At 47.2% G+C, this 15946-nt stretch overlaps 1 protein-coding gene and 1 pseudogene across 1 annotated transcript; one reads left to right on the top strand and one right to left on the bottom strand.

Moving 5' to 3' along the window:
• The window catches only part of LOC138772585 (catenin alpha-1 pseudogene), a 719716-nt pseudogene that overhangs the window by 42027 nt on the left and 661743 nt on the right, over positions 1 to 15946 (top strand).
• Positions 2623 to 15855, bottom strand: RUNDC1 (RUN domain containing 1). The gene is made up of 5 exons (XM_069952659.1): positions 15349 to 15855; positions 10304 to 10462; positions 9089 to 9287; positions 6668 to 6751; positions 2623 to 5251 (listed from the first exon to the last, which is right to left on the bottom strand). Exons 1-5 carry the CDS (start codon positions 15751 to 15753, stop codon positions 4386 to 4388), a joined length of 1713 nt encoding a protein of 570 aa, XP_069808760.1. The 5' UTR covers positions 15754 to 15855; the 3' UTR covers positions 2623 to 4385.

The raw sequence follows: 15946 nt of genomic DNA, 5'->3' as shown, positions 1-15946 counted from the left end.
TCTCTTATGTTTCATATTACAATCCGCTGTGTGTGACCCATGTATTCTCCTCTTTGTTGGAGGTGTTGATGCCATGCAGACTTCTATCTTACTGCTGAGCTGTACCTTTATCCATTCATTCAAATATTATCATTTTGTAAATTTTGTAATATAATGATGAATGTGTTTTTGGTGTATACTTTATCTGTGTTCTTGCCCTATGTAGCTGGGTGTCCACTTTATAGGGGATATATAAAAGAACAAGGCACCATCGTCTATAAATCTTTTTTGTTGGTGTTTTTTCTCCAACTTATCAGTGACCCTTACTAGCTATAAAGGACTCCTGTATTGTAGGCGGTACGGAGTAGACTGCGTTGCTTTGACGAAAAGCAAGTTACTTCCCCCTGATAGATGAGGAGCTGGATAAATACTGGGACCAGTGCAGAACAAAGAGAACCACAAAAAGACAGTGTGGGACGAGTGCAAGTAAAAGGGAAAATGAGAAAGGTGGACAAGAACTGCTTCTCCAGGACCCAGAAGATGTCTGGGCCCTGACACCAAGAGAGGAGACCATAGTAGAAAGAGGAGAAGAAGTTAAAGCGAATTTACCATTAGTACATTCACTTTAAAGTGTACCTGTCGTTTAATTTTAAGAAACTTTGTAATTGGGTTTATTACCCGAAAAATGTATTTTTATCATGAAAAAGCAGTTTGAAGCTCTCCCCCTGTCTTCATGGTTTTCTATAGAGAGGGGAGGGGTGGAGGGAGATGAGCCACCAAAACAGGACAACAAAGAGTTAATTTACAGCTACATCACCGACTATCTCCTCTGAAGTCAGCACTGACCTCTAAATACTGGCTTTCATACAGCTCCCACTGTGTAATCCTTTGTTCTCTGCTGCCGACTAATCTCCCTCCTCCCCCCTCCCCTCTCCATAGGTTACACAGGGTCCGACTGATGTAAAAGAGTCGAGATTTCCTGATAATGAGCAGTGAATCAGTGAATGAGAGAGAGGAGGGGGGGGGGGAGACCTGGGGAACGTCTTTCTGAATGCAGATAATGGCATATTTGCCTAATAAACCCAATTACATAGTTTCTTAAAATTGCCTGTACTATTGATTTCTGCAAAACAATAAATAAATATATAAAACAACAGTGACACTTTAAGCTTTGCACATAGAATAGCGCTGGTGCGAGGAAGCCGGTACCGCGGGGATGAAGCACTGGAAGCACCCCCAGTGGGAGAAAACCCCCTCCCCTCTATGACATGGCTCCATTAGAATCCCCACTTCCCCACAATGGCGCCATTCTATCCATGTGCGAAACTGCAAATGTATGATGGTAGTCCAGTTTATGGGGGTTCCTATATGTTGGGGGAAAAAGGAGGTACCTACAGTATAAAGTGATAGATTTTTCCTTATACCCAAACAGGGAGAGATCTATCAATGAAAGCGGTGGAGTGGGGAGAAGCCGCCCCAGTGAATCATCCTTCAGGCAACATGAAAGTAAAGGCGAGTTCCCTTTAATATTCTGAAATAATGACATCACTTTGCAGGTTTCCAATTCAATGTGCAAAACAAGAGTCCGTGGAGCCTCAGTTACGAGTCTCAAAACACGGGATAGCCAGATATCTCTAGCCTGTTGCCAACGGGGTGCCTCCATGATGGGAAGAGCACCACACCACCCTGATAAATAACCCCTTAAGTCCCACTCGGTTGCGAGTATTGGAACATAGACAGGGAAACAACAGGGTGGCCCCTTTTGTCAATGTCTAACTCAAGGTGCGAGTATTGCGATCATGACAAGGGCTTGCAAAGGCAGGCTTCCACCCACAGACAGCTGTTCTCCTTGAGTTCAGTGATTACTGTGTTTTGTTGGTTGATTTGTCATTGCCCCAACTAGCCAGAATCCTACCCCACACTGACGAGGGGCAAAAACCCCGAAACGGCTGTCTGTGGGTGGAAGCCTGCCTTTGCAAGCCCTTGTCATGATCGCAATACTCGCACCTTGAGTTAGACATTGACAAAAGGGGCCACCCTGTTGTTTCCCTGTCTATGTTCCAATACTCGCAACCGAGTGGGACTTAAGGGGTTATTTATCAGGGTGGTGTGGTGCTCTTCCCATCATGGAGGCACCCCGTTGGCAACAGGCTAGAGATATCTGGCTATCCCGTGTTTTGAGACTCGTAACTGAGGCTCCACGGACTCTTGTTTTGCATATTTAAATTTTGGGGGGCATCAGTGGAGACTCTTGATTGAGTACTTCATTGGAATTTTTTTCGCTGTTCTCCTTGAGTTCAGTGATTACTGTGTTTTGTTGGTTGATTTTCCAATTCAATGTGTCATAAAAATAAAATATTTTACAATAGTCGACTAGAATATAGACTGCTTTACACCATAGATGTACAAGTGACATTCAGGATTATATACAACCAGCCACACACATGTGCTTCAGAAGATACATACAGAACAGAAACGGAATAAAGTATCGGAAACATGAAACTTTTTTTTTCCTGGCTCTGTCTTACCTCATATGACCATAGTGAGTCCATCACTAAACCATACTGTGTGCCCTAAAACTTTGGATATAAGTATATATATCTTTGGTTCATATTGATTCTGGCATTCAAGGAACCACTAGAATGAATAGAAATACATCTATTACTAGATTCACTCCTTCAGGTCATCGCCTCACAGCAACATGGTGCAACCTCAGTACAGTTTTATAATGACATATGAGCAATACCATGTGACTGCGGCCTTAAAGGGATTGTCCACAAAGCCATATTCTGCTCCCTGGCACTCACTTCCACCCTCTGCACGTTACGGAGGTCTAGCTTCCAAGATGAGAGGAGGTGGATTCCAGTTGCGATCATCCCATGTGGGCAATGCCACAGCCACATACTGACATCCTGCAGCTATTGGACACCGCAAGGGGATGTGGTTTTGTCTACCCACAATCATTACCAATGGTATTCACCCCCTCTTGTCTTGAAGGGTATACATCAGAGACATACAGAGGGTGGAATTGAGCACTGGGGAGCAGAACAGGTGAGGTCTCTTCTGCTCTCTGGACAATCCCTTTTTAACAAGGGATTATCAAGCATTAAATATTGATAATATTAGATAGGTGGAGGTTCAACTCCCGCTACCCCTGGAACTCAACTGTTTAGGGAAGTTGAAGTGCTTGTGCAAATAGAAAACAGTCTACGGTGTCTATGGGTACCAGGTAGTAGCAAAAAAGTTCCAGCAATACTGTAAAAGTTCAATCTCGGCACTCACCTCGGTGAGTGCCGGGATTGGACTTTTGCAGAAGTGATACAAGGGATACAGGTAGATTGATATACTACTTGTATTGGTGGTGCAAGTTTCTTCAGTGTTGTCCTTATCCCCTTGCACTGCCACCATTGATAGTAAGGTTGCTGCAAGTACAAACCATAAACAATGTGGTACAGCTGATCGGCAGCAGTGCTGAGAATTGAACACCCATAGATCTAATGTTCATGGACTATCCTGAGAAGTCGCCATCAGTTTAAGGCTAGATAACCCTTTTCAATGGAGGTCTAAGTACTGGCAGTGGTACTAGAGACATGCAGTAGGTACAGCGTACTCTGGCAGCTGTCAGATACCAAGTTCAAGTGGATGCCATAGCAGCATTAGTGGCATAGTGCTTTCCTACTTGTGCAGGGGAAGGGGGTCTTTGCTATGCCCCCAATATTTCTGAGCAATTTATCTAACATAGAATCCAGCGCTGTTAGCGGCATACAGCTGGTATTCTGTGAACAGGATGCAGAGGGGCTACTACAACCCCCATCAGCACAACCGTCCATTTACAGTATACAGATGGCTCCTCCACTCTATAATAGGAATAGCGCTCTCTATGTAACAAATACATAGTAGGTGGTTGCAGATAATGCAATTGACCACTACTATCGTGAAAGACTGCGTGGAGCGTCACTTTTCAGCAGTGTTTCCTCTGGATCACAGTGTACTAAAAACAGCGTCATTTGCACTAACCAAACCCAGAGGCCCTCTGTTTTTTCATTCTCTATATAGCTGTAAAGGTATACAGGTATATAGCAGAATACTCTCAAGTCTATAGCAGCAGTAGTGTCAAGATTAGTGTTTTTTTTTTTCTTAGTAGTTACACATTATATAGATCATATTCAAAATACTTATAAATATTTTTTTTTTTCAAGCTATGAAAATCTCTGATGGGGGGGGGGGGAATAGGTCATTGTGCTTGGTATCCTGAAATTCTACATCTCCTCACCGCTTACAGACCACATGGACCTAATCCTGCTTGTTCGCCCTCTGAAATGGTACAGAGAATAGGGTGCAAACAAGGCCCAGTCCTCTACAGACACCTGATGTATATATGAGTCTCCAAGTTCACTAGACTAACATCAAAAAGCATCTTTTATGTTCTTGAGCTGCCGCACAGCGAGGTCTACAGGCAGGTTGAACTTCAGGTTGCTGAGGCGGCTGAGAATGTTCAGGGTGCTTTCAAAGCCGCTACTTGCCATGTAACTCCAGGGTTGGTAGTGGGATTGGATCAGCACCCCTGACTTGCAGATGAGGTTGAGCCATGATACAAGACGCTGCTCATTTAGTGCCATGCAGATCAGCGCCTTAAACTCAGAGTCAGCGCCGCGCTTAAATGGGTCATGTTCTGTTAGGACGGTGTGGATGGCAGACAGGAGGCTCTGCTTGGGGGTCACCTTATGACCTCCCGAGACAGGCAGAGAGAAGGATTGTGACAGCTTGCGAGCAGGAGATTCAACAAACGCCTTTCCGTTCTTCTCATTGTAGTACTTAACAAAAAGTTCCCAGGGGTGCATAGAAGGAGGCGAGGCAGTGAAGACAGGGATTAGACAGGCAATGGGTGCAAGGACCAAACTCATTCCTTGAGATGTAGTATACAGACCATGTGACATGAGGTCCCTTATAGCAATTGCCAGCTCCTTCCTGACAGCCACCGTCAGCTCATCCTTCCCTCCAAGTGCAACCTCCTGCATGGTGGCGTAGCTGATGACGTGATGCTGGGGTTGGTGGCGCAGTGCCAGCAGCTTCACCTTCTCCACAGAGGTTTCTAGCTTCCTGATCAGAGGTGTGAAGTCTCTGTTGCTTTCATCTTGATTCCACAGATTTGGGGGAACACGACTTGCACCGCAGCCAAACTGACTGGCAGCAAAGATCTGCAGGACGGCCAGAGCCCGACGTAACAGGTGTAGCCCTGTCTCTCGTATCTGCTTAGCCTGCTCTGGACTCACTGTGTAAAGAGAAGACATAAGAAATATATAAAGGTTCCCCACACTGCATCACAGTTCAGATTTAGGATAAAGAATTCTAGAAATGGTAATAGTGTCACAGGCAAGAAGTAAACGGTTAGGAGTGTTTTTCTTTGTACTAGTATTTCCTCCCGCTTTTGATATCTAAGGCTGCATTCACACATCCCGTAAATTTTAGGAACCATTCAAATGAATTCACTTATCCACATGATCCGTGCCGCGACCCCCACAATGATCCGTGTGGTGAAAAAACAGGACAGGTCCTAGTGCGGAGGAGGATCGCGTCACAGATCCCCAATAGAAGTGTAGCGCCCCCACTCACCTATCCTGACAAGACGCCATCAGTTTAGGGCTAGATACCTTTTAAATAGAGGTCTACATACTGGCAGCGGTGCTAGGAACATATAGTGTACTCTGGTTGCTATCAGATACCAAGTCCAAGTGGATGCCATAGCAGCAGAAGTGGCTGCCCGACAGCAGAGATGATAGAAACAAATAATCTGACAACTACTCGCCTGCCCCCCTGTGCCGGCCAACTTACACATATTTACCAGAAGTGGCGTGGTCCCTCGTTGCCTTCTTCTCCTGTCGCCAGCACGTACCAGCACAGTCCTCACGACCTCTGGTGAACAGCCGGCTGGAAGTAGTCAAGTAGCTGTCACATTATGCGCTCCTGTTATCTCTGCTGCCGGGTAGCGACGGGCGGGGGACACTTCTATTGGGGGATCCATGCTACAATCCTCCAACGGACAGGACCTATTTTTTCGCCGTATGGATTGCGGCACGGATCGTGTGAATGAGGCCTAAGAGTACATTGCTTCCATAGAGTGTGCACAGAGCAGTAGCAGGGCATATGCTCAGTTACTCGTACGAGAGGGGTATTCCCATCTGGACATTTATGGCACATCTACGGAATATACAATAAATGTGGCTCCCACCCATGGTAGTAGTCAGGGTTTTACGCAGTTTGTATAACTATCATGGATGTTACCAGAACTCACAGAAGCCAGACCAGAAATCTCAGCCCCCTGCCAAGCCTCCGCTGAAGGGACTATTTTGCTGGAGTGACTGTACCAACTAGTTAAACTGTATTTGGTATCATAATAACTAGAGATGAGCAAATGGCTGTCTAAACAAAGCAAAGTCACTTGTTTGATTGGCAAACGGCTTATTAGCTGGCTGTCTTTTAACTCTGCTCTGGGTGCCTCCCAGTTTCCCAGGATTGGATCCAGCTTTTCCTGAAACCTCTGGTGGAACTAAGGTGAAAGACAGCTGACTGGTAAGCCGCTTGCCAATCAAACAAGGGGCTTTGCTTTGTTTAGATGGGCCATTTGTAATGGCAAGTTCACTTGAAACACTTCCAAAAATGAATGCAGTGAATAAAGCAGCATGCTTACCATTGGGCCGTGCATTTGGGCCAGAACTTGGGGTATATCCGGACGCTCCGCCGACTGGGTTCTCAGCTGGGCTGCCAATCTCATCTATACAAAAGAAGGATTTTATATTATTTGAGAAATGTTACCTATAAGTAATAACGAGGCAACTAGTAAAAGTAACCAAAGCAGATCCCCTTTTTTTAAAATATGTTTTCTACATTTCTTTCCCATCCCAGGAAACAACTACTGGAAGGTAAGACGACAGGAAGGAGGGGAAGCAGCATCTCACTCTCAGAAGGAAGGGGGGCATATGGATGATGCAGAACATGCAGCATTGCTGACATCATCCAGTGCTTTTATGGCTGGAAATTGTGACCATCTTACCCATCATGTCAGAGATCACCTTACCATCTTTACAGGAAAAGTGAGATCTATATGCAGAATCAATAACAAGGATTAGAGATGAGTAAACTTACAGTAAGCCATAGACTGTATCCAGCTTTTCCAGTTAAATGTAGGATGTTTGGTAGTTTGCAAAACTGAACTTACTGTAAGCTCGCTCATCTCTAACCAGGTTCCATGGAGTGCTGGGATTCCGACATATGTGATACTTGCATTGAACAGTGACACTTCTATAACTCCCCATTATCAGGGTTCACCCATTGATAACAACAGCGTTCATTTTTGATCAGTTGTCGGTCTTGCATACACCAATCCTGAGTCACACTGTATGCTATCAATGTATCAGAAAAATAAACACAAATGGCTCCACGCCTGGACGTAACAAAGTTCCACCCAGCATCATATCAAAGCCCTATTAATTATTAACACTTTAACATTTGCCAATTACTCGGCCACTGGCCGAGCGAGATTGGTGCTCATTTGCAGTGCCTTCACATGGCACAAGAAAGCAGGTACAGCTCAAACGATCCAGGTATCATAACATGAAGCAATGAAAACTGACAGCACGGATATACATCAGTGCTGTCAGTTTCCAGATCACACAGCAGTGCATGCTTACCTACTGCACTGCTGGTGTGATCCGGCATCCTCTTCTCAGGCTATCCCGCCCAGCTGCTGTGTCTTCAGGCCCCGCCTCCTCCAGAATGATTGACAGCAGGAGGTGGTGCTGCCTGAATACACAGCTGCTGTACAGGAGAGCCGTTAAATGCCGGATCGCAGCAGCAGCACGCTTGGTAAGTATGCACTGCTGTGTGACCTGGAAACCGACAGCACTGATATATGTATATCCGTGTGGTCCTTTTCCCTTTATTGTTATTGGCCTCACGTAACCCTGTTTACACAGAAAGATATGTGGCCAATGACAAAACATTTTATGATCAGCCAAGGATCGGACGTTTTCCCCGTCCCTGGCTGATTACTCCCACGACAACTTTCTTGCATTGCTCCTGGGTGATAATTGACCCATGTAAAAGGACCTTTACATTGATTTAAAGCGAATGTACCATAAGGTACGTGTTTTTTTTTTTTTTACCCTATCAGTGCTGGTGTGGTTTTTTAAGACACCGCTGGATTCTGGCGCTCTGCACCCTTTTCTTCCCCATGTACTGGCCTGGCTCTATGCACTGGGTTATCCCCTCCCCTCTGTGATGCGCCTCATTTAGAGTCAATGGAAGCGCATTACAGGGGGTATAGAGCCGAGCCGGGAACTGGGCAGCGTTTAAAAAAAAATAAAAAGACCGTGCCACCGGGATCCCCACACTAGCGGGTAGTGTAATTGGAAAAAAAAAAAATGGTGATGTACCTAATAGTACATTCGCTTTAATATGCTTCTTTTCAAATGGACATTTTTATACTAAATAATGTATAAAATGTCCTTTGACAAGTCAAAAGTTTTGATTGGCCGGGTGTTTAGACTTCACTGATGCAGAAAATAGAAACAACTGACTACTCCCACCATCCTCAGGCTCACTATTTTTACTGCCTCCCTGCAGGAGATAATCACTGTTTTAAAGGGGTACTAAAAAAAAAACAAAAGTAAAAAAAAACAAAACACTGGCAGCCAGGGGGTGGTGGGAACCTAATTATGAAGTTATACTTACCTGTCCTCTTGCCCCCGCAGCATCTCCACTCACTGTCACCCATATCTCTGGTTCTTATGTTGTCCTGAAATCACAGGAACTACCCACTCAGCGAATAGTTCCAGTATTGTCATGATGACGCAGGAATCGGGATACAGGAGACTGACAGGTGACAGTGAGCATTAAAGCAGCGCCACGAGGGCACCAGGGTGGGTAAGTATCACCTATTTGTTATGTTCAGCCATGCATTTCTCCTGGCTGTGTCTGACACCCAGACCCCAACCAGTCAAGAGTTTTGACACGTCTTAAGAGTAAATGTTTTTTTTTTTTTAAATAGGCGAAGCATGAAAGCAAACAAGACTGATAAGGGAGGAAGCGACACTGATAAGACATATCTGACCTTGAATGAACTTTATGAACATCTCAAGGTCACGGATCTGTGTTTTTAGCTGGTCCACTAGCTGTTCTTTCACCCGCGCTGGATTGACGATCTGAGCAATGGCAGCGTCCACTCTCTGGCGCAGTTCTTCAGGGGACAAGCAACCAATATCTTCATTTAAGTTAACATCCAGTTTCTTTATTAACTCATCGATGATCACCTAAGGGAGGGAGATTAACAATTAATGACACCATCAATTATTTAAAAGAGGATCAGTCACCAAGACCAGTTCTTTCTAAATTAGGGTAATATTAAAGGGGTATTCCTATCTCCTAAGGTGATGGCATACAGCTAGGAGATAATTGGTGACAACAGTTCTAACTCAGTGCTGCCATGCTTCTGTGTTCCCAGCCACCTGCTATGCAAGTAAACTGTTGAACTTCGAATAAATGGGGTTGACTGGGAGACTGGAATATCCCTTTAGGGAAGCGTCACACGTATTGGATCCGCAGTGGATTTCACGCTGCGAGTTTGCAGTGAAATCCGCTGCGGATCCTGAACTGTGAAGCTGAATGGGTCCGGCCCCTTTAACCCCCCCCCCCCCCCGCCGCCAGCCGGCCGCCTGCAGTCCCGAGCATACATTACCTGCTTGGCGCTGCGGCTGTGTGTGACAATCCCGCTTCCCTCGCTCCCCAGGCACTGATTGGCTGATGTGGAGCGAGGGGAGCCGGGAGCGTCACACACAGCTGCGGCGCCGAGCAGGTAATGTATGCTTGGGGCTGGGGGAGGTGGGGGGTTAAAGGGGCCAGATCCCAAACATGCTGCGTCTATGGGACCCATTCAGCTTCACTATACCAAGATCCGCAGCGGATTTCGCAGCAAACTCGCAGCGTGAAATTCGCTGCGGATCCAGTACGCGTGAAGCTACCCTTAAGGTGCATTAGTACTAGTGGGTGCAATACCACCTTAGTGCCCACTCTTTACACAATGGGGGAGATTTATCAAACATGGTGTAAAGTGAAACTTGCTCAGTTGCCCCTAGCAACCAATCAGATTCCACCTTTCATTTTCCAAAGCGTCTGTGAGGAATGAAAGGTGGAATCTGGTTGGTTGCTAGGGGCAACTGAGCCAGTTTCACTTTACAACATGTTCGACAAATCTCCCCCAATGACTATATAAAACACAAGCATTGCAGTAATGTACAGATCATCTTATAGTATCTAAAGAGACACTTACCCGTTGTCTCTCCATGACCATAGATTGGGGTAGAGAGTCATAATTTCCCTCTTGGTAGGCGAATGTCTCCAGGTCATCCAGCTGCGTCTTGAGCTGTACGATAAGTTCTCGCTGCTTTTTCCTCTGCGCCTCGATGCGTTCCCTTTTCTCCCATTCACTCTAAATGATAAACAAGAAGCGCAAGGATTACTATGTGATACGGATGCTAAATTATCATATCCACGTACTAAGTCTAGGAGATGCTTATTTATTCCAATATAGCTGATACATTTAAAGGAAAGCAAGATATATATATATAAGACATTGGCAATGTATGATGGATCATGTCTAATGTGATTGCCAACAATTTGCAGGTATACCAGGGTACTGTGTCTGCAGACCATTATTATTGAAATTAATCTGCCTATGCTGCAGTACCAGATACAACCCAAGGAAAAGTGTGGTGCTGTTTCAGGTAAGACGTAGGCCCTCTTTAAAGAGTTCCTGCTACTTTAAAGCAGGAATGGGGAACCTTCGGCCCTCCAGCTGTTGAAAAACTACAATTCCCATCATGCCTGGACAGCCAAAGCGAAGCTTTGGCTGTCCAGGCATGATGGGAATTGTAGTTTTGCAACAGCTGGAGGGCCGAAGGTTCCCCATCCCTGCTTTAAAGTGTCATTGTTGGTACAAAAATCTTCTGACATGTCATAGACAAAGAAAACTAAAGGCGACAAAACCTGATTGACACAGGCAGATTGGAAGTACAGCACATAGAATATAAGTGGGTATTTGGTAGTCAGGGTTATTTCCCTATTATGGCCTCCCTGACACATCTATGAGGAGCGCTGGGTTGGGCGTCCTCTACACCTCGAAAAACGTCCCTTCTGCTTCAGAATCGTCAAGTCGCAGTAAGAAGTCTGAAAAGAGAGAAAAGCAAGGTTTTAAGATTTCTTATAGTAGATAATGAAGTAATTTATTGGCGCCTAGTAAAGGTCACTATTGTAGAATTAGAATGGTATTGCAAATGACTAAAGTGAATAAAGACAATTTCTGTCATTTGCCATGCCATTTCTTACTATCTCTACCTTTATAGCTAATTCTACAATAGTGACCTTCACTAGGCGCCAATAAATTACTTCATTATCTACTATAAGAAAACTCAAAACCTTGCTTTTCTCTCCTTTCAGACTTCTTACTGCAATTTGATGATTCTGAAGCAGAAAGGACATTTAGGGCCCTATTACATGGAACTATAATCGTCCGAATAGGCCCTATATGGACGATTATCGTTACGTGTAATAAACACAACGATGGGCCGATGACAACGATCATCGGCTGATCGTTAATACAGGTTTGGACCTATAATTGACGGGCACCAACCACGCATTGCTATGCGGTGCGCGGCCGGCGATTTGCAAAGTGCATACATTACCTATTCATGGTCCAGGGCTCCTCTTGCGCTCTGCTTCTCCCCGGGTCTCGCGCACTGCAGCTTCAGAGCAGCCTGTCTTAGCTGACAGGCCGCTCAGCCAATGACTGGCCAGGACTGCTGCAGACAGTGCTGGCTGAGCAGCCTGTCAGCTGAGACAGGCCGCTCTGAAGCTGCAGTGCACGGGACCCGGGGAGAAGCCGACTGCAAGAGGAGCCCTGGACCATGGATAGGTAATGTATACAGTTTAAGCAAGGGCTGCAAGGACATTGTTAACGATGTCCATGCAGCCCTTGCTAACCGATTATCGGGCCGTGTAATAGGCCCAGTAAACGAGCGCCGATCTAGCAGATTGGCGCTCGTTTACAGTTATTATGGGGCCCAATAATAGTAATATAATAGTCAGGGGTGCAATTTCCCTTCATCCTCTGAATCATACCCCCACTGATAAGCATATTCTCCCTTATCCTATGTATAGGAACTAACACGGTGAGATGTCTAGAGATTTTCATAAAAACATCAGTAACAATGGAGCAGTAAGACACATCAATGACAACACGACACTGACACCTGACACTTACCAGATCCTGCACAGGGTGGGGGAGCAAAGAAAGGGAAAGGAAAAGAAGAGTTTTCATTATTGGCCATAAGTACAAGTACAACTGGTTCTACTCGCTGATAAGAGAGGCGGGCGTGTTATTTGTATAATGTTATAGCAGGATTGTACTGCCAGGAGCCAGCCATTCTGACAGCTCTACACATGGCTTCCCTCTGATTTACAGGAAATAGCTACAATGGGGATCCTAGTACAGAGGAAACCATTCCTTACAGGAGTTCTCCATTCTCTTTTATACTAGGATCTGGTCACAGATGAGGCCTCTGATAACCCTGCTTTCATATAGTGGCACCCACCATGGCGGCTTTCTGTAGGGATCAGCTGGGGAACTGTAGGCGCATTCACATTTCCCTTAAAGGAGAAGTCCGGCCAAAATCTTTATTAAAGTATTGTATTGTATTTCCCCCCAAAAGTTATACAAATCACCAATATACACTTATTACGGGAAATGCTTATAAAGTGCTTTTTTCCCTGCACGTACTACTGCATCAAGGCTTCACTTCCTGGATAACATGGTGATGTCACTTCCTGGATAACATGGTGATGTCACGACCCGACTCCCAGAGCTGTGCGGGCTGTGGCTGCTGGAGTGCTGTGACCAGAACAACTGTGTGCCCAGCAGCTGCTGCCCCTGGCACAGTTGTGGTGCTGGTATCCCCGTTTCGGTATAATACTATTGCCTGTCTCACAGCTGGGCAGTGTTCCCCTCTGCCCCGGGGGATGCAAAGTGTGGCGGCTACTATCTCCCTGATGCAAGGGGCTCTGCCACCACTCTCCCCTTGCTCGTGCCCGCTCCCCACCACTCCCAGCGGAATCTGCTCGGATGGCCCCCAGGCGGTGGCAAATTTAAACAAGCCAGTTTGTGCTGGTGCTGCTGTCTCTCTCTATCCTGCCGGGACTCCACTTCACAAGCTCCTTCCCCGGGGGAAAACTGCCCCACTATGAGTTGGGCAATAGTATTATCTCGGGCACCTCAACTGTGCCAGGGGCAGCAGCTGCTGGGCATACAGCTGTCCTGGCCACACACTCCAGGGTCCTGTGCCCAGTCCTGCCATCATCCTCTTCAGCCGCCACCGCACAGCTCTGGGAGTCGGGTCGTGACATCACCGTGTTATCCAGGAAGGGACATCACCCTGTTACCCAGGAAGTGACATCACCATGTTATCCAGGAAGTGAAGCCTTGATGCAGTAGTAAGTGCAGAGAAAAAAAAGCACTTTATAAGCATTTCCCGTAATAAGTGTATATTGGGGATTTGTATAACTTTAGGATGGCAATACAATACTTTAATAACATTTTTGGCCGGACTCCTACTTTAACGCTGTATAACACGGAAGTGTGAAATTGTAAAAACGTGAAATTCCAGTTTTAGGTGGAGCCGTGCTTGTAGAAGAGAGGTGACTGCTGGAGCTGGGATTTCAGGGACCGCGGCTGTATATAGTATATTCTACATGTGTATATAGAGGGATCTGTACAGACAAGGACTACAAGTTCATAGGTGGCTGTTATATGAACATTACAGAGGGGGGACATCACTGCTACCCCTACTATAACGTACAGCCCCTAAGAATATTAAGTATTACATGTGCTTTAACATTGCCTGAGGGATCCCTGCAGGGCTAGTGGTTAGATGTCATATTATAAGCCATAGTCTGTGTGCGCCTTGCACCTGTGGGCTGCTGTTGCACCTTTTGTTTTTTGTCCACACCTTACCTCTCCCCGCTCCCAGTCTTCTCTCCTGTATATTTCGCAGCCTCCCGGGCCTGGCGGCTGCAGCGCCTGAGCAGCAGTCCCAGCCTGTTATTGGCTGAGCAGCCTGTCAGCTGACAGACCGCTCAGACGCTACTGCTTCCATGACCAGGAAGCTGCAGGGCACAGGAGAGAAGACTGGGAGTGGAGAGAGGTAAAGTGTCAGGTGTTTGGGCAAGGGCTGCAGGGACATCACTAACGATGTCCATGCAGCCTTTACTGCCCAATTAACAGGCTGTCAAATAGGTCCAGTAAACAGATCGGCCCTCGTTTACTAACATGATTGGACCATATTCAGGCTGTGTAATAATACCATTAGGGCCATACTTGTTCCATCCTTGACACCCCCCTGTCACTCTGCTGGCCTAAGACTGTGACCAATGCAAGAACTAGGCCGGGTGAACATTCATGAGGTGTCTCCCTTTAGCACAGTAGAAAAGCGCTGGAGGGAAACACATCTTTGAACTGATACCATTCATTTCAATGGGACAGAGTAAACCAGGGATGGGAACCTTCGGCCCTCCAGCTGTTGCAAGACTACAATTCCCATCATGCCTGGACAGCCAAAGCGAAGCGGATCCCTGTACCTTCCTGGTCTGAGCTGCCGCGCGAGACGTGACGTCTCAAAGCAGCTCAGCCATTGGGCGGCTGTAGCGGGGTCCCGCCTCGGCCGCTGAGTCAGATGGCAACTCAGACCAGGAAGCGGCCGCAAGACGGAGGTATGGGGTGCCACAATCCGGGACCCGGCACTGGAACCGGGGAGGTAAGTGACCTCCACCATCCATAACCACCCCCTCCCGGGCCATATCTGAAAAATACGGCCTGGCCGGAGTACCCCTTTAAATCTTTCGGCCGCTACAAAAAGGAGTAATGGTAGTCAGAGACCTGCAATAATCTCCCATCAGCTGTAGTCCTGCAACAGCAGGTTGGCGATATGACACCAATGAGACAGGGCTGCCCCTCTAAATCAGTGGGTGCCCCGAAACTGCACCCCCTTTTTAAAGCAATTCACAGCAAGTCCTGATCACATGATTGGCAGACTGGACCAGTCCATTAGACAATATGGGGGGGAGGGGTGACAGATCACATTTTGGGCAAATGACAGGTTGGCCATAGCAACCAATCAGATTGCAGCTTTCTTTTTTATAAGGTCTCTGGATAGGTTGCTATGGGCAATGTCTGATCGATCCCCCCAATAACATTTCCTTCTGTACAGATATAACACTGGACGATGTGGTCGTACGATCAGATCGTCTGGTAGGCCAGGCACTCACCGACTCGTCGATCCCCGTCTGCCCGGGCGCCCCCCGCCCTCCCTGCACATAGGGGCAGCCCTTGAAGGCGAAGTCCTCGAGCTCGGCCAGCAGCCGCTCCTTCTCCGTCCCCTCCGCCCGCACGATCTGCTTCAGTCTGAACTGCACCTGAGCGAAGTGCGAGGTGAGGGCGAGCAGGGACGAGTTCAGCAGCTCCTGCTCCTCCTCCAGCCGCCGCAGCTTCTCCCCCATCTCCAGCGACACGGAGCCGGAGCGCAGCCGGCCTGCCCCCGCTCCCTCCACCCCGCCGCCACATCCTGACTTCAGGCCGGGCCCGTCCGCTTCATCCGCCACCGCCCCGACCGGAGCCCAGCGCTCCCTGGTGAACGGCTCCCCGTCCGACAGTGACAGCTCATCGGCGGACATGGTGGCGATGCGTCTCTCCCTGGATGGAGCTAGGCCGCCATATTAGAATGCTGACGTCAGCACTGGAGCGCTGACAGATGTCCGTTACCATGGAGAAGTGACGCGGAACTTCTCCATCACTGCGCTTACCAATTAAAGGGAGAGCACGTGACGCCTGGTGACGTCAGAGCTCGGTCCTGTTATCCGTCACAAA

The sequence above is a fragment of the Dendropsophus ebraccatus genome, chromosome 14 (assembly GCF_027789765.1).
Source record: "Dendropsophus ebraccatus isolate aDenEbr1 chromosome 14, aDenEbr1.pat, whole genome shotgun sequence".
NCBI lineage: Eukaryota > Metazoa > Chordata > Amphibia > Anura > Hylidae > Dendropsophus > Dendropsophus ebraccatus.
This window is presented reverse-complemented; position numbering and strand designations above follow the sequence as displayed.